General features: G+C 29.4%; 2 protein-coding genes across 3 annotated transcripts in view; one reads left to right on the top strand and one right to left on the bottom strand.

Annotated features, from left to right (window-relative positions):
* Nucleotides 1-17,323, top strand: part of LOC145184630 (putative sodium-coupled neutral amino acid transporter 10) — a 175,894-nt gene extending 158,571 nt beyond the window's left edge. Inside the window, exons 2-6 of one of the 2 annotated variants that reach the window (XM_090092240.1) lie at nucleotides 12,675-12,901; nucleotides 14,259-14,769; nucleotides 14,901-15,036; nucleotides 15,419-15,655; nucleotides 15,906-17,323. In XM_090092240.1, coding sequence (XP_089948366.1) covers nucleotides 12,695-12,901; nucleotides 14,259-14,769; nucleotides 14,901-15,036; nucleotides 15,419-15,655; nucleotides 15,906-17,286 — 2,472 coding nt within the window. In that variant the 5' untranslated portion in view covers nucleotides 12,675-12,694 and the 3' untranslated portion in view covers nucleotides 17,287-17,323. Of the gene's footprint in view, nucleotides 1-12,674; nucleotides 12,902-14,258; nucleotides 14,770-14,900; nucleotides 15,037-15,418; nucleotides 15,656-15,905 lie in introns of those variants that run through there. The other variant, XM_090092242.1, reaches the window with a different exon arrangement.
* Nucleotides 106-6,990, bottom strand: LOC145184765 (serine/threonine-protein phosphatase alpha-2 isoform-like). Its single transcript, XM_090092253.1, has 10 exons — nucleotides 6,848-6,990; nucleotides 4,513-4,718; nucleotides 4,298-4,405; nucleotides 4,095-4,183; nucleotides 3,947-4,017; nucleotides 2,870-2,947; nucleotides 2,458-2,571; nucleotides 1,015-1,053; nucleotides 763-867; nucleotides 106-445 (listed from the first exon to the last, which is right to left on the bottom strand). The coding sequence occupies exons 1-10, from the start codon at nucleotides 6,911-6,913 to the stop codon at nucleotides 395-397; spliced, it is 927 nt and encodes a 308-aa protein (XP_089948379.1). The 5' UTR covers nucleotides 6,914-6,990; the 3' UTR covers nucleotides 106-394.
* Nucleotides 17,324-18,600: the final 1,277 nt, after the last annotated feature.

Genomic DNA, 18,600 nt, shown 5'->3' with positions numbered 1-18,600 from the left:
CATATATGGTACTCCGTGCGGAAAAAGCTTCTGTGAAAACTTTACCAAATTTCTTAAAAAAAAAAATTCTTATGTGAGAGATGACAAAGAAAAAAAGAACGAAAACCAATGGAAACCATATATTCAACCTATTAACATAAAATAAACTATAAATCCTTTTAAACATACAAAACCATACGTATGTACATATATGATATAAATAACAAATAATTTCAAATGCATCTCCTTAAAGGGAAAAAATAATTCTTTAACTGAATAAAATTAACAAAAATATACAACCTTTTTACATTTACAAAATAAATTTTTTAAGATAAAGCCATCCCTTAAAATATTTTGATGATTTTTTAAAGTTATGCCTCTTCCATATTTTTTCATCATTTTTTAAGTTTTTTCATCATTTTTTAAGCTTTTTCATCTCTTCTTCAAACGCCAACACCGATTTCGGCTAAAAATTAATCATAACCGTCTTCTTTATATAATTTTCATAAGTCACAATATCAGAAATTTTATTATGAATGAATTGTATGCATCAAGTATACACTTCAAAATTGTCTATACTCTATAGATAATATAGATAAGGTATGATGGTCTTCCAGACAGTTTATAACATAATATCGGATAGGACACAAAGATAATAACAAGAGCCGCAACAGAATGTAACAGAACCGCATTATTATTTAACAAAGTGAATTTTTTTCGAAAGAAAATAAACACACACACACACACACACACACACACACACACACAAAAAAAAAGAAATACTTTCGTAATGCTAAAAGAACACAGCAACTCGGAAGACACAGACATGACAGCAGCAGCATTATCGAATTCACCACAATAGTTTGGTGCACTGAATAATGTAACCAACTGTAAATAAAATTTGGTTTAATACATTTTTACTCTTTCACGAAGGTAAATTGCAATACTTCTGTAAAACATATAACGATCAAGCATGCAACATCACATATTTTATATAACCATGTTGAATCAATTTTAAACAGAAAATTTTAAAACCTTTCTCTTCTGAAAAAATTGATACCCATCCTCAACGACCTGATAAATAAAAGTAAATTAGAGTTCACTTACTGATAGATTGCGATACAGAATGTTTTTGGCAGACAATTATTTAAATACTATATGTAATATATAATACTATATATTGTGTACTTGAACAAGTTTTGTTATTTTGTAAAACAATAAATGTCTTTTTTTCATTTTAACTTGCCACAGTTAAAATTTACCCATTTGCGTATAATAAATGGATTCAACTATAGAAGAAAAGAAGTGCTTTGGAAGCAACTCTGTTATCAAACCAATCTTTATCAGAGCTATGCTGATTGTAAAGGTCATGTTGTATCAATCAAAATTAATGAACGTCTGATGGAACAAGCATAGTAGGTGGAGGACAATTTCCCATTCAAACACTTCTAGCTTTTTCTTGAGTGGTATTGCAAGCTGTGGTCTAAAACTATGTTACAAAAATTTTCATTCTTGTATCTTTTTTTAATGCTTTTATTTGAGCGTTTGACTCATATCAACTAATTGTTCTTAGCAGCGAATGATTGTGACTGTTTCTTTACATCAGCTCATAGCACACCATGCCTTTATAATTCCATCAAATGTGCAATATGTATTCTTAACAGAATATTCCATGAACATCAACACCTAAACAGAATATTCCACAAATATTCTGTTTATGTGTTAATTTTGGTGGCTGTCCTGACTTCATGGTTTTTTTCCTCTTTTGATTGTTGTAATGAACACATATTCATCTAGAGTAAAAACTCTATGCAAAATGTGTTACTTTTCTGCTTTTGCTTGAACACTTTTCATTACATTTCTTTCAAGTCAAAGTGGATAGCATTTAATGACTCTAAATACTTTTTATGTGTTTAATATAGATCTTTGTCTAATAATGTTTTTGATTCTTCAAACTTCTTCATATTTCAAATCAAAATCATAGTTTCAAAATTATTTAAACCATTCTTTACAAATTTTTTTGGGCAGCGCAAAAATGTACGCAAGCAAACAATTACTTTTAACAACATTTTTCTTTAAATTAAAACAACAAACTAAACTTCATGCAAATACTGTTTTTTTGTTTCAAAATTTCTTATTTTTAATCCAATGAAATAAATTATTTTAATCAAATATACTAAAATATTAAATAATAAAATACAATTCTAGCAAATAAAAATCTGATATGTTAAATTTTAAAGTTTCTTTTTAGTGGTTTTCATAGGTGAAAGAAAATGAGTACCCAATAAAAAACAGGATTTCCTTACAACAGTAGTTGTGCTATATAATATAATATTATAGTATATAATGATATATAATATAATGATATGTAATATAATGTAATAATATATCAGGGTGATTTTCTAATGCAGAAGAGTATTCAGAGAAAACTTCTTGACTTCATGCATTAAAAAAAAAAATGTCTAGTGAACTATATACCTGGTGTGCCCGTGCAACTAAACTGAAATTATTTTTTTTCAAGAAACTCTGAACTATATCTCCACCAAATGTCCATGACACACCACGATCATTTTCACCCCAGCCAGTTATATCCTAAAATAGAAATTAAAACAAAACAATTTTATACTGAATAGATCCAAAATTTTGGCAAAATACTTTTAATTACATTTAATGTCATGAAATTTATTGATCATATATAAACAACTTTCTTAAAAAAACTTCTTCTGCAGAAGAATGACTAATACAACTACTGTATTAAAAAAATAAATAAGTAAATTTATAAGTAAATACATACTTATGTTTATTTTTAAAAACAAATAAAAATTTTTTAATTCTTTGACATCATGGTATAAAATAAAAACAGGTAAAATGAATGTCTTAAAGCTTAAACCTCATCTGGATCAGACCACAGTAGATCTACTGCAATACCATGATCAGGAATATCCATGGGTCGGTTCATATGCCTAATCTTTTGAAAAAATAATTGTTTGTTAAAAGATTTTTCAAAACATGCAAGCATTTTCACAAAAATAAAAATGTTTCAAATATATTTACATATAAACAAATGGATTAACATATGAACAAATATATTTACATATAAACAAATATCTGCAAACTTTTCGTAACGCAAGCATATAGAATAATATTTATAGTTAAATGGTTGATGTTAATACTTCTCCAAATTAAGATTCAGAACTAAAAAATTAAAGTTTTAAATCAGTTCAGATTTGTGAGGGTGTTTTTAACCTGATCACATTGATTTCCTTCCATGCTTAAATCCCACTCTTCCATGTTTAAATCCCACATTTCTGTCACCAATATTTATCAAATATGTTCTCTCACTGATCATTTTAATTATATCCATTTGGGTATGTTTGGGTGGTTTTTAATAGCTTTGACATTACACTTGACTTAACTTCATATTTTCTTCATGAACTTTGCTCATGAACTTTTGCTCAAGATTTAGTTTGATTAGCTTTATTCTTGTGTGTATACAACTTCATACGAACACTTGGGAGTAAAGTATGTTTGGAGTTGATCAATAATTAACAAAGAACTATTGTAGTTTTGCTTTTGCAGATTTTTTTCCACTCTCAACGCGTTAAATCCTCTCTTAACCAGTCTTATGTTCTCTACTTGTATTTGGGTGAAAAATTTTGGGTGACTAAAAAACGTGTTTGAAGCTATTCATTTTTGTAAAATCTCTCAATATGGAAAAATTAAACTTTGCTCAAATGTCGCTAACAAGTTTTACTGGTATTTCAAAGTGAGAGAACTTTTTTCATATTATTTTTTTAATTTTATTAATTAAGTTTTGCTGTATTATGTAAGTATAAACTGGGGATTGCATACAATTACACTAATTTCTCATAAAAAAAAAGTTTTACTCAATTTTATACTAACACTCTTTCTATGCTCTTTTCTATCCTTTAACACACACTCAACAAAAAAATGCAAATTAAATCACCTGATCAAGGTCAGTCAAATCTGGAGAGAGTCCGCCATGGACACAAAAGATGGTGTTTTCAACAATTGCAGCTTGAAATAAAATACAAAAATTGTGAAAAAACTGGAAAATTTAAAAAGGTGAGATTTAAAAAGAAGAAAATGATAACCTATTGGGAGACAATTAAAACAGTCTGTAAAAATCTTCCACAACTTGATATTGTAACGTCGCTTGCATTCATCATAAAAACCATAGATCCTTTAACGTAAATTTACAAAGAAGTCACTAAAGGAAGCTATTTACAAATTTCAACTACAAGTATTAAATATTTAACTAAAAAAAATTGTAACTTTTAGAGATGCTTGCATTTACCTATTTATGCTGGCACACTCATGGTTTCCTCTAAGTAAAAACATGCTCTTTGGATGCTTGATTTTATAACAAAGTAGAAGACATATTGTTTCTATTGAAAATTTGCCCCTAAAAATCACACAATTATTACATACTTAATGATATAAAGTGAGATTTTGATTTTTAGTTTAAAAGCCAAATAAAATGAATTGATTTCAATTCTAGCATAATATTACCTATCAACATAGTCACCAAGGAAAAGACAACGTTCAGTGTCAGGTGTACCTATAACATCAAAATGTCTCAATAAATCTTCAAACTGGCCATGTATATCACCAAATATATGAACAGGTGCACTTATTTCAAGCAAATTGCAGTCTTCCAGAAAAATTTCACGTGATATAGTGCATAACTGTCGAATTTTTGTTTCTGACAACTGAGCCTAAAATATCAACAAGAAAAAAAAAAGATAATAAAATAAAATAAAAATTTTTTGAGAAAATCCCAGTACAAATAAAACCATTAAATAAAAATTCATGTGATAGGATCATTTCATTTCAGATCATCAGATTTCTTTTCAGATTTGTAACCCATGTTCTAAAAATTAGTTAATTTTGATAATTGAATTGTTTTGAGTTCCTCATTCTCATCCCTCCAAATAGGAATCAAATATCTTCAGCAGAGTTTAGCACATCAGAGGGAAAGGGAGATAATGCAAATTCAAGCACAGTTTAAACCTTACATCATAACATACCCATCTTTCCCTATTGCTTATTTTTGCACTTGAAAAAGGACTACAATGTCAAAATGTTGTTAAATACCTTGAAGTATATATAAGCTCATTAGAGACTTCAAAATGGTGTCTTTCCTTAAGGGCCTTCAAAAAAATAAAATTTACTTGTAAGATAGTTGGGAAATTAAAGTGCATTATCAAAAAAGTGACCACCCATAGTAAACCAAATTCCCTGTAGGGAAAAGTAATGTCAAATGGGAACCACTTGCATATCCTTGAAAGATGTTGCAGCCACCACTACACATTAACCCAGGGCTTGTCAAACAATGTCACAGCTCTAAGCAAGGAGCAGGAAACTTTCAAATACCTCTAACATATCTTTCCAAAGGTTTTTAAGGCAAAGATGAAACTGGTATCTTACTCAGACCACAAATAAGAAAGATTATAGAGTATGAGAAATTCTTCAAGAAGCTAAAGAGAACAGAAAAATTTAAGATAGTTTTATTGCAATGTTTTTTGGCTCTCTGGGCAATCACAAGGCTGAAAACTACAAACAGCTGGTACAGGTTCTCATTAAAAGTTATTCTCAAATTGGATGCAGAGTATCTCCTCAATTCCATATCTTTGACATTCCCTCTAGTAAATCAAAGTGAATAATTCCACAAGAATATACTGAACTTGGAACATTGGTCAGTATTATGAAAACATAATAGGATACTGTTTGGGGGGTTTATTTAAGAAAATAATTTGAAGTTTGGGCAAAACCTTAGAAAACCTCCTCACCTTGTGATTTTGACTTTTATTGTACAGTTGTAACTGTATGAATAAAAAAATAAAATTGCTTGTTTAAATCTTTATAAACAAAAACTTTATGTAGGCTTTTTTCACCGAACCAAAGTTATTGTGAGTATTGCTGTTTTACCAAGGTTCTTAGACATAAGCACTTGAAATACAATCCTTACAAGCTAAAGACAAAAATCATGTTGCATAGTAGTTGTATGTGGACACTTTTAATGCTAACAATTGTAATTTTGGGTGATAATTTACAGCTTGTAGTTTAGTTACAAACTGTAAAGTTAAATCCATGCGTAAACAGCTCTCCTCTAAATTTTTACAAATACTTGTGACTTTCAGACTGGTTCAGTAGGTTCTGCACCTTAAACCTTTTTACTGTTTTTTAGCTGTCTTACAAAGAAATATTTTATATTTTACTAATTTAGTAATGTGGATGAAATAATTGTTTTTTTCTTTCAGTATTAGTTTATATACTTGTTTATTTTACTAGTAAAAAACAAATTGTTTAAAAAAAAGTTATATATATGAATGAATTATTACTTTCTAGGTATTGGAATATATTTTATGTTTATTTACAACATTAAATAATACAATTTTTAAAACTCAACAGTTTAAAAAAGACATTTTTCAAAAATAAACTAGTTCTGTAAATATGAGTATTTCAATATTGTAATTTTCCAAAAATAAACTAGTTCTGTGAATATGTACACATTTTTCAAAAATAAACTAGTTCTGTAAATATGGATATTTCAATGTTGTAATTTTCCAAAAATTACAAAGTTATTCATTTAAAATTAAGAACAACAATTGAATAACAACTGTGATTCAATAACTGTACTCAATTAACATATGCTTACATTCATGTATACATTTATATGCATATATACATGTATACATTATATCATGTATACTTATATGCATATACTTGTATTTATATTACACTTAAATACTATCAACATTTTTAATTAGCTTTATGATATACATTAAGTTATAACCTATCCTATAGACAACAGTGTAATTTAATAGATGTTTTATAAGTATACCTGTTTCCCAGTAGTTCTAACATCATTCAACTGCTTTATTATCCCATCAATATTAAGATCACTCATAATAATATGTCAACTTATTCAACTTTTTACTTTTATTATCTACATAGTAGATATCATAATCATAACTAAATAGAAAAAGCAATATTATATATATATATATATATATATATATATATATATATATATATATATATATATATATATATATATATATATATATATATATATATATAAAAGACTTGTAACAAAAATCCTGCTATTTTGTTTGTTTAATAATCAAAGCAATCTGATTTTTACATCAAGATAAGTTACCATTTTGGTTGATATTAACTATAGCAACAAGAACTAGATTGTTAAGAAAAAATGTAGCTAATTAAAAATATTTTTATTGGGAAAAAAAAAAAACGAATAAAAAAAAGTGCTTTTACATTTTTATTTTAAAAATATATCCATAACTATATAAAGTAAATGTTCTAGTTAAAGATTTATTGAATTTGGGAGATAATTGTTCATAATTGCCGAACGTCATCGACGAGGAATCTTTTAAAGGCAAGCCAATCAGTGTAAAAAGATGTTTTAGAGGTGAGCGAGACTTGGTTCTGTTCAATAATATATATTAACTATGTCCGAAAAAGTCCGAACTTCCGAAAAAAAGTGAAGCAAACTTTTTTTACCACCAGCATATGATTGGATAATAACTTGTTTTGCCATCAGCATCTGATTGGTTAACAGATATTACGGAAAAACGAATAGCAAAAATAAAACAAAACATCGCCAGAAATTTTTCTTCTTTGCTGCGGCTACCGGGTTTACAACCTTCAAAAACTTGCTTCACATTTTCTTACGAAATTTATGTGAAGTTAGACATCTAGTTAATATATATAATTGGTTCTGTTTTCACTGGAGTTAGGAGTAACAAAGAATATTAAATGAGAACAAAAAAAGAATTGGAAAAATGAAAGGAAAAAGTGTGCACCCCTCAGGTCGCTCTATTAAAACAAAAAGATAAAAAAGAAAAAATTTAGACAGTTTTTTTTATTCTTAATCTCTCATTTTAACAATTAAACATTTAAATTTCACTGTAAGGAAAAGTATTTCTCAAATCGAGATATATATTTAATATAAGAGATATATATATTTCAATTAATATATTTCATTTTTATATTCGAGATATATAATATTTCAATATATCAATCTTTTAAAATCTGAAAATGCTCATGAATGGCAAGAGCTTTTCTGAATCCGGTCAATCCGGTATGTCCAGCGTACAAATGCAAACATAATTTGTTGTAAAACCTGCTCAAATTGAATTTAGCAAAAAAACTTCCCCACATTATAACGGCGCTGCGCATATGCACTCGATTCATTAAATTGGTGTTTTCAAGTGCCCGATTGAAATACATAAGCTTAAATTTACACTATAAATTCATATTAAAAAATATAGACTTACTGCTTATAATTGAGTATCAAACTCGTTTAATTGCGATTAAATATGAACCCGAGTAATTTATGAAAGTATGGAAATAAATAAGCCGTGTTATTATTTTCCGAAGCTTAATTAAGCCACTATCTTAATGCTCCATTGTTCAGCATTTAACAAATTACTTTTAACAATTAATTTAATATATATGAAAGAGTTTTGATGAGTTTTGCAATATCTCTTTTTTCCAATTTTATTTGCTCAAAATTAAAAAAAAAAAAAACAATGATAAATTTTAATATACATTGTAATCTATAGATTATAACAAACATTGTCATTTTTCATTTCTTTTTTAATTTAAGTAAATTGCTTTTAAGTACAAAAAAAAAAAAAAAAAAAAAAAAGAAAAAGAAAAAAGGAAAATAATACAACGTTTGAAAAAGAATATTTTAGAATATTATTTCAATGCAATCAAATGAAAAATGTCTTTGTTAAATCAAAGTTTAAAACAATATATTTTTGCTGCAATAAGAATGCTAGATAGCAAAAAAGAATTTTTCCATATTGGTAAAACTATCTATAAATCCAGTGGATATCCACTATTCATAGGATTTACAGACCTATAAAAAGAATCAGTATCACGTTCTTTGAATCTGGCGTCAGATTGTAACAAAACTATTTACTACAGTTGAATACAATGACACCATATTTTAATACAATTTTCTTATCTTTATCTAAATACTTCTTGGCTTCCAACTTTTCATGGGCAAATTTAAAACATTTATGTTAACAATATTTTAAAAAAGTAAGGCAGGACTTTCCGCTATTTCCTTCTTAAAAAAATTCTATAGAAAAGAAATCATTTCAGGGTAATTTTATAGCAAAATATAACAAAAAAAGAAAAAATTTAGAGCTATAATATTGCTTAACAAATCAACTTTAATTATCGCGTTAAAAATAGGTCTAACGATTTCATGAGATATCGCTTAAGAATAACATTTCTTGAGACAAAATATTAAGTGTTCGCCAATTTTTTCGACCTAATCCCATATAAAAATTATTTTCTCGGTCGTTTTTTGATAAATTATTGAAAAAAGGGCGGCACTGGCACCCTACGTTTTTGAACTTCCGCCAGTGTTTTTAAGATGTTCGTACCAGAATCAAAAGTGCATTGCACAAATGGCTTTTTTTTTAAGGCTTATTCTTCCTTTTAGCTGATGAAATTAGCTTCCTCTTTGTCACAACTAATTTGCTTTTCTTAGCTGCTGCTGCAGCCAAGCGTTTATTTTTTCTTTCTTCTATGGCTTCTTCAAGCCTTTTCTTCTTATCATACATTTGCTCCAGCATGCAAACAATTTTATCATTAGTGATCACTGAGGTAGAAAGTAGCTCTTGCGAAACAGTTCTAACTTTTCCTAAGAAAATTCTGGATAACACAATTTAGGTTATTTACTATTGGAGTAGATACCTATTAGGTTAGTTTATCAAAAAATTAATCTTATGACTATATGAAATATAGAAAAATAAAATGAAAATAGGCTAATTCACAACCCAACAACTAATGATGAAGCACTTATGGCAATTCTCTTTGGTTTAGGTGTTCTAACAACTGATACATCAGATGGTGGTATCATATTTCAAGACGATGACAAGGATGAACTTCTGGACGCCATGCTAGTGGAAGACTGATCCAAACTAGTTTAAGCGTTTCACCTGATCTACCAAATTCTTAAGGCCTATCCCCCATCAAACGTTCATCTGAATTTTATTTCCCCCATCAAACGTTCATCTGAAAATAGACTGGACACAAGTGGCATAATGTTGTTTTTGGTGACATGATGAGCTCTCCTTTGTGTGCTGATTATATTGTTAACCAACACTTGCTCCTCAGCTTCGGTTAAAAAAGTGCAGGGACCCATTTTTTTTACCATAAGGAGTTTTCCACTAGTCTTGTCCCTCAAGGTTGTTCTAGAAATACCATAATGGTTTTATACAGCAGTTAAGCTTCTTCGACAGCTAAAAAAAAAATAAATGAAATATGTAGCTACCTAGGCCGTAAGAACTTATAGCAAAGGTTGTGAATGAAATTCCGTTAAAGCAAATATAGTTTAAACTTACCTCTTTACATCCGCAACAGCCTCCGCTATATCTTCTTCAGTATATCCATCTTTAGTAGCCATCCTAGATGTGCTACAATTTTTTTTATTAATCTTTAATTTGATTAGTTAAATATAATATTTGAAGTTTAAATAAAATAGTAGCAAGTTTAAATTTAGTAGCCTGGTACCAAATGTTAAATGTAAAATTGGTTTTAAAGTTGTTTAAGACCTATTAACAAAGTCTGAAAGTAGAAAATAAACATGTAAAATATTACTAATCAAAAAATAAAAAAATATTTCTACATGATGGCGACCACTATTTAATGATTTTATTTAAAAATACATCATCATTGTTCAAGTATATGCTTTAGTTTTTTCTTTAATTAATCTTAATACAAAAAAATGGTGTTGTGTAATGATTTATAAAAATTAAATTATTACATAATTTAAAAATAATTATAAAAATTAAAATTGATTCAACGGTGGCGATTACTAGCAAGTGGGTGTGGCGAAGACTGGCAAAAATTTAACTGCTAATTATATTGCTATTTTTAAATAAATTGAGCCATACGCGTATTGACCTATGTCGCAGTTTACATTTTATGACAAAGACAAAAAAAGGTAATTTTTTTAAAAAAATTTTGATGGCAATTACTCGCATGTGGGTTATATTGCTTCCAGTGATCACCACCCCCACCCCATGCCCACCCTTTCAAATTCATCCACTTATTCTGTTTATGAGATATTCCTGCATCCTGATATCACCCTGAAAAAAAAAAGAAAAAAAAAAAAAAAAAATTAGATTATAAACAATAGGCGGTGTCAATAAAAATGAGCAATTGCTTTTGGAATGAGTTTTCAGAGCAATTATTCCACTTTACGTAAAGTTATTGCTCCAAAAAATACAGAGCAAAAGCAGTTACTGATTTTTAATGTCTTTTGAGTGATTATCTGAAAGCTTTTCTAATTCGTCATTAAGAATTAAGGATTTTTTAGGAGATTTTTTTCCCAAAACATTTTGTGCCTTTATTTTTAATGTTACCCCAGTAAGCACACAACGTTGAAACAACATTGAAATAACGTTGATCAACGTCGATCAACGTTATTTCAACGTTGTTTCAACGTTGTGTGCTTACTGAGATGATAGCCAAATTTTCGTCAGTTAAAAAGAGAACATCAAAGTTTTTTTTAGATAAGATTTCTGAACTTTCCAGAAATTAGTTTTTGCTCTACATATTTTTTAGTGACCAAGGGGCGAAGACTAGGTCGCATGGCGAACAGCAAGTTGTTTTACCCTATACTAGATATTATATTTTTATTTGGGTAAAATTACTTATTTGTACACTTTATGCCGTTGTAACTTGATCGCAACTTTATTAATAGTCTCCTACATGCACTGTCCCTTTCATTATCTATTTTCAATATCACTTTTTCAATGGAAAGTGAAGTGGCTACAAAAAAGCGGTACAACGGAGTTAAATACACTCCTCGATAATTACATCAAAAAATAAGATAAATGAAGTTCGGAAAACATCAATTCAAACTAAAATGGAAAAAAATTTAAAGTTATTACAGCTTTTTAAAAATTTAAACCGGTATAAAAGTTTATTTAGATATTTAATCTAAAAAAAAGCTGTAAAAGTAGCTGGATCGAAAATTTACGTTATGCCTGTCCAATTTAAAAAGCAAAAATGGATAGAACGATCCATTTTTGCTTTTTAAATTGGGCAGGCATAACGTAAATTTTTATATATTTACTAAGTTTAAAGTTTAATTTCAGCTTTCAAAAGTTTTGATAAAATTAGCGAGAAATGATAGATCTTATTTTCAAAATTAAAGCATGCATATACGAAGTTATTCTGACGAAATACTGTTCATATATGACGTTACCTGACGAATTACTGTTGAGGGACTGGGACCAATATTGAGGACCACCGATATTTTATTGCAACATTTGAAAGGGCCATTTGAAATCATTTTTTAATAGTGTATTTTCTCTGACGTAATATGACATTTTATCTATGACATAATATCTGAATATATCTTAAGTTATTATGTGTGACCGCGGTATGAAGAAGGCCGTCATATGTTTATGAATTTTACGTTTTACTGATTACCTATCAACAAAAATCGATATACCAAGAAGTGAAACATAGAGCACGACGCAGCCACGTCGTTATATGTCGTATATGTATATATTAATATATATAATATATATATATATATATATATATATATATATATATATATATATATATATATATATATATATATATATATATATATATATTCTTTTATAGTTGAGGCAATTGTTTAAAAAAAATGTCATCAGGTCCAGAAAATTCATTGCCTGCTTCTGAGCTTAAACATTCCTTGCCAGAAGATAATATTTGCACAGTTTGTTGTGAAGTTCCAACCTTCATTGCAGTAGGCTCTTGTGACCATCCAATATGCTACAAGTGCTCTGCACGAATGAGAGTTTTATCAAAGCAAGTATACTGCTCCTCCTGTAGAGCTGATATGGATCAAGTAAGTTTTTTTTCTAGTTTAACTAGCTGCTATATATAGGTGCTATTTTGACCAAGATATAATTTTAAATGGGTATATGTATACTAACTTAACTATATGTTTACATGTATATGTTTATAAGCACATATGTGCTTACATATGCACATATATGCATATATACATTTCTAGGTTTTTACTTTTAGAGTTAACAATTTTAGGTTGAGAATATTAAGCAATATCTACTATATCTAATTTTTATCTGGCTACTGATATTTATAATCATAAATATTATTGTTGTTTTTTCAATGATTTAATGCTGTAATTTTATAAAAATGGCTTCTTGTTTAAAGAATATTTGTCTTTTATTCACAATCACATCTGTATAATACATGTAGGGTCTAAACTTCTTGTTTTTGATAAAGGCATTACATCAATATGTAGAGAGTTGCTTGTTCACACCCTTTATGACATTGCTTGACCAGCAGAACACCCATGAAATTAACATTTATTAAACATAATTACAAGCTGTCTTTGAACAAAAATAAATTTTTTGCAGTGATCTACCCACTTGAATGAGCAACTTCATGTACTTTATGGAATTATCATACTTTCATACTAGTTTTTCAGTACAAAAATTAAAAACAATGATGTATAATTACTGATTGCAAATATTGCAAAGCAAATGGTGACTAGCTCACTTTGTTTACTTGAAATTGTTTTACCTACGTTCTTCTCTCTGTAACAATCTTTTTCTCCTCTCTTCAACAGTTTCACAGGCTTTTTTAAGTGTTTATGTCCATTTATCTATGTTGCAAAGGCACCAAAGCTGGCCAAATAGAACCTGGTGTCTGGAATAAAAATTTTAGCTTCTGGTATGTTAATCTTAGATCTAAATGCCTTCTCAAGAAGCCATTGAAACATCTATCTATATATATGTATATATGTATATTTACACACACATACATATAGTAAATAAATTACATTTGAACCATAGAAATTTTTCCATTAGATTTTATTAAGTTATCATATATCTTGCTAAATGTTTGACTTAAATTTAACTTTAAATATACATTAAGCTAATACGCAGGCTTAATGTGTAGTTTTGTAATTATATTTGTAATGATTGCAAATAATTGCAAATTGAACCAGAGAATTATTTTATCAATTTTATTGCTTTTTTCAATAATTTATCACTTTATTCAGCAATAGCAATTTAACTAAAATTGTGAGTTTCTAAACTAAAACAAAAATGTTTCATAAGTATATAAATATCTTAGATATGTTTCTTATGTAAGATATAAAACATGCAAAAGTATCTTTGTTAATTCTCTTGCTAAAATCTATGCTAAGTTATACGGCCTCAATATCTATTTTTTAGGTTATCTTCAGTAAATCAATAAAGAAGTTTAGTTCATTTCCACTTCAAAGATTACCTGGAAATCGTAAATATGGAATTAGATTTGAAAACAAAATGATTCAAAGTGAATTTCACAGTCTGCTTGAAAATATTTGTGTTCTGTGTAGTAAAGATAATATATTTTCAACTTTCCAAGATTTGAAATCTCATTTGCGCAAAGTCCATGACAAACAAGTGTGTGATATTTGTGTAGAAAACCTATCATTGTTCCCGTGTGAGTTGAAAATTTACTCTAAAAAGGATTTGGTAAAACATAGAAAAGAGGGTGATGAAGATGAGAAATCACACAGGGGTCATCCAGAATGTCGCTTTTGTTCTGAGAGATTTTTTGACAACGATCATTTATTACTTCATTTGCGTAAAAATCATTTTTGGTGCCATTTTTGTGAGCATGATGGTAAACAAGACTACTATGATGTCTATGATGACTTGCGAAGGCATTTTGCAAATCAGCACTATTTATGTGATGAAGGTAACATTTTATTTCAACTTTTATCAAAACAGAGTTTGCTCTTAAAAAATAAAAAAAATTCAAAGGTTATCATTACCTTTTTTAAAAAGTGTAGCATATATATAAATTTATTAACTCACAATTGCATTTAGGCAATTGTGTCAATGAGAAATACACATCTGTATTCAGGGATAAGATAGATTATCAAGCACACAAGTTAGCGCAGCATGCCAAGAAGATGAATAAATTGCAGACAAAAGAAGCAAGAAAGGTTGAGATAGATATTCGGTAGGCTGAGTATCCCACAGTCAGAGATATAGTTATAGGTCACAGTTATATGTTTACTGCAACTGGCATTATAATCATCGTTGCAGTAAACATATCTCTGTTTCATTTGTCATCTGTCAAATTAATGATTATAATTTTTGTTCCTTCAAGCTTGTTTGTATGTCGTGATTTTTTATTTTAAATACAAATTTTACTGCAAAGTAATTTTTATAAGAAAAGAATTATTAAATGTCTCATATCACTGTTAACAAACAATAATCCAGACGCATAGCGAACTCCAGATAAAGCAAATAGAAGGTCCTTCTTTTTTGAATCATTTTCTTTTCTCTTTTTTTTTTTTTTTTTTTTTTTTTTAACTTGGAGGCCTTAATTTATTGTTTAGATATGAAAGACGCCAGCAGTATTCCAATCTCGTAAATGGCAGCGATTACGAAGATGTAAATCGCGAAGAAAGTAAGAAAACTAGAAAGGGGTTATCAAGTTCGAGACAAGATTTTGCTTCAAGTTCAATTGAAAAGATTGGGTACGAGTATGATGACGTACTAAAAGAAAGGAAGAATATTGAAGTTCGGACCAATCACCAAGAAAAGAGTAAATCTCAAGAAAGTTCGAAAACCCAGTAAGTTGTTCATCATTCGGTTTCTTAGTAGGTTTTTCAACGTTCGATTTTCTTAATTTTTCTTCCATTTTTTGTCAATGGACGTGAAAAAACTGATATCTTAGATTAAAATAGATAACAGTAAGATAGCTAAATAAAATCTTCATTTCTAGAAATAAAAACTCTTGTTTCCGTCATCTTTGGTACCATTTTCCTTTGAAAAAATTCTTGTTTTTTGTTATATCTACACTAAAAGTTTCAATTTCTTTAGGTCGTTTTCTTTAGGCGACGATCCTCCCAATGCATCTCCCAGTGTTTCTCTAGTAGAGTCTACATCACGCAGCGATTATCGCCAAGCGAACGAGAATGATGGCGTTATTGGTATGCCAGAACATATCAACAAACAATCTAATGAAACAGCGAGCAAAGTTACCGTTGAGTCAACGGTGAAAGTAAAAGAGAAAAACGAGAATCTTTCCGCAATTAGAATCGACAACAATGCTTTAAAAGTGGAATCTGATTTCCCTTCTTTGCCAGGTTCATCATTTGTACCATTTCAACCTACGAAGAGTTTTAAAGAGAAACACGACGAGGCATTTCCCGCACTTGGTGCTCCAATTAAGTTAGGTAATATCGAAATAGCTGCCACGAACAAGTACACCGCTCCGTGCACGTCTATTTTGAGTATGCCCGTAAAATCTAAGAAAAAATCAACTGGTAAGTGGTCAAAGCAGAGAGAAGAAGTAGAAAAAGCGAATGAAGATTTTCCTTCTTTGAATTCTCTAGCTAACCAAGCTGTACCTACTAATTCTCAAAATCAAAAACTGTTAGTAGATATTGTTAAAACAGAGAATATGAATGGAGCTAAAAAAAAGCGCCCTCCAGGTTTAAGCACTCCAAAACAGGTTGTAGTTGAAAATAATTCACAGGCCATAAAACAGGTTGTAGTTGAAAATAATTCACAGACCATAAAACAGGTTGTAGTTGAAAATAATTCACAGACCATAAAATCTTCGAGTAAATATCCGCCTGGTCTTGACCCTCCCAAAACGTTTATTCAAAATAAATCTGCTCCTCCAGGTTTATCTGTAAAGTTTTCTAGTGACTCAGACGAAATGAAACAAAAGCTACATTTAGAGAGAAATCTTAATCTATTGAGTACGCTCAAAGTGCACTTAGATGATCTCAGTTTAAGCGTGTTTAAAGACTTGTCAGGTGATTTTCGACGTGGTCTTGTCACATCCGATAAGTACTACCAAGAGATTTCCGATCTTTTAGGAGACAACATTAAATACGTTTTTTCAGAATTGGTGGCTTTATTGCCCGATGAGCAAAAACGGCAAGAACTTTTGATTGCCCACAATAACATTAAAGTTTTAGCAAAGCAATCTAAGGGACTTTCTAATGCAGATTACACAAGCAAAAATCAATGGAAAGCTCAAAATGTAATGGAAAAAGAAGAGCAAATCATTATTGAGAGTAAATGTCCGGAGTGTGGAAATGTTTTTCCGCAAGATCAAGCGCTTTCTCACATGGAATCTCACAAAGAAAGTTTCCCAGCATTACCTGTTGCCGTAATTAAAAAAAACTATTCTTTCAATTCTTCCAACGGAATACGAAACGCTCCTTTGAAAAATGCTTGGGCAAAGTAAATAGGTTTAAAATATGTGTTTAAAAGTTTTCAAGTTACTCTGCTTATCTTTTTTTATTTTAAGGTTTGTTCTCTTAAATAGCTCCAGAAAAACCTCCCTATATTGTCTCTTTCTAAACTGATCTGTAATTTAATCAAAATTAACAACCCGCTGAAATTTTTCAAAAACTTGAAATTTTATTCAAAAATTTAAAACGTGAAAATAAAAATGATGCATTTCTGCAAATTGTAACCAAAAATATCCATATTTACTGAGCTCTCAGAGTGTTACAGAGGACCTAACAATCGTGAGGGAAAAAAAACCATTTAATCCAGGAAAAGCAGTCAAAAACGTAAGCTATCTATTACTCTAAAAGCCGAGAAAAGAAGTCAAAAACGCGAGTTATCAATTACTTGTTCGTTTATTGTTTCTTTATTTACTCAAAAAGAGAGAAAAATAAACTAATGGAAATTTTTTTTGACTATTGATCAATTTAAAAAGATTTGATCTTTAGTGGAATTATGATAAATTGATAAAGTTGAAATACTAGTGAGGTTTTGAAATAAAAATTCATTTTAATCTTTTTATAGATTATTAGTTTAAAAATGAACTAAAATATCAAGGTAAGGTGGGTCAAAGCGGCATGTTGCTACAAATGTTCTTCAGTCAGAACGAGATAAAAACACGAAACTACTGCTCAGCAGGAATCTCTTGATGGTCTAAATCTTGATAATGAAAGACCGGTTTTGTCAAAAAGAATGCTCGAAAAAGCAAGGAAAGATCTTGAGCAAATGATTAGCTTCAAAGAGAATATAGCTGGAGGTTTTGTGCTGGACAAAGTTGACAAAGTTTTATAGGAGAGAATTTCTCGCTTAGAGCTGAACGACCGAGAGAGTAAGCAAGTTTTGCTTTCTGTTGACAAAGAGAATGGAAAAGTAACAGCAACTGTTACTTTTATATTTTGCGACAAACCGTCATCGTACTGTAATGCTCTGCCCATTCAGTGTTGGACCGGATCGGATACTTACGCTTCTCTGAAAGATCACAAATTCAGCACTCAATACGAAACCTTAATTTATGCTGGATTTACGGTTTATCTAGGCGGTGATTTATCTTATCTTGCGACTAATTATAGACTCAGTTGTAGTATGATTTATCCATGTTTCTTCTGCTAGAAACCATTTGAAAAGGGAAGTCAAAGTTGCCCTGATTTGATCGATTTTACAAAGTATCCAGCTCGGGATGAAACTTTTGAAGTTTTTGTTAAGAATCGAAAGCTTGTTACGAGGAAAAGCCCATTGATTGATGTCCCAAAGGAGTTAATTGTTCCTCCAA

This window comes from Hydra viridissima, unplaced genomic scaffold (assembly GCF_058129835.1).
Source record: "Hydra viridissima isolate aposymbiotic clone 2 unplaced genomic scaffold, HvirCarnegie_v1 scaffold_7, whole genome shotgun sequence".
In the NCBI taxonomy this organism is placed as follows: Eukaryota; Metazoa; Cnidaria; class Hydrozoa; order Anthoathecata; family Hydridae; genus Hydra; species Hydra viridissima.
The sequence above is the reverse complement of the archived record's forward strand: the minus strand, read 5'-3'. Positions and strand labels throughout refer to the sequence as shown.

Coding starts and splice junctions, on each gene's coding strand:
- LOC145184765 (XM_090092253.1), bottom strand. CDS start 6,913: ATGAGTGATCTTAATATTGATGGGATAATAAAGCAGTTGAATGATGTT. Junction 4,184..4,297: donor GAGTGTGCCAGCATAAATAG/GTAAATGCAAGC, acceptor TTTACGTTAAAG/GATCTATGGTTTTTATGATG. Junction 1,054..2,457: donor TAGTTGCACGGGCACACCAG/GTATATAGTTCA, acceptor TTTATTTATCAG/GTCGTTGAGGATGGGTATCA.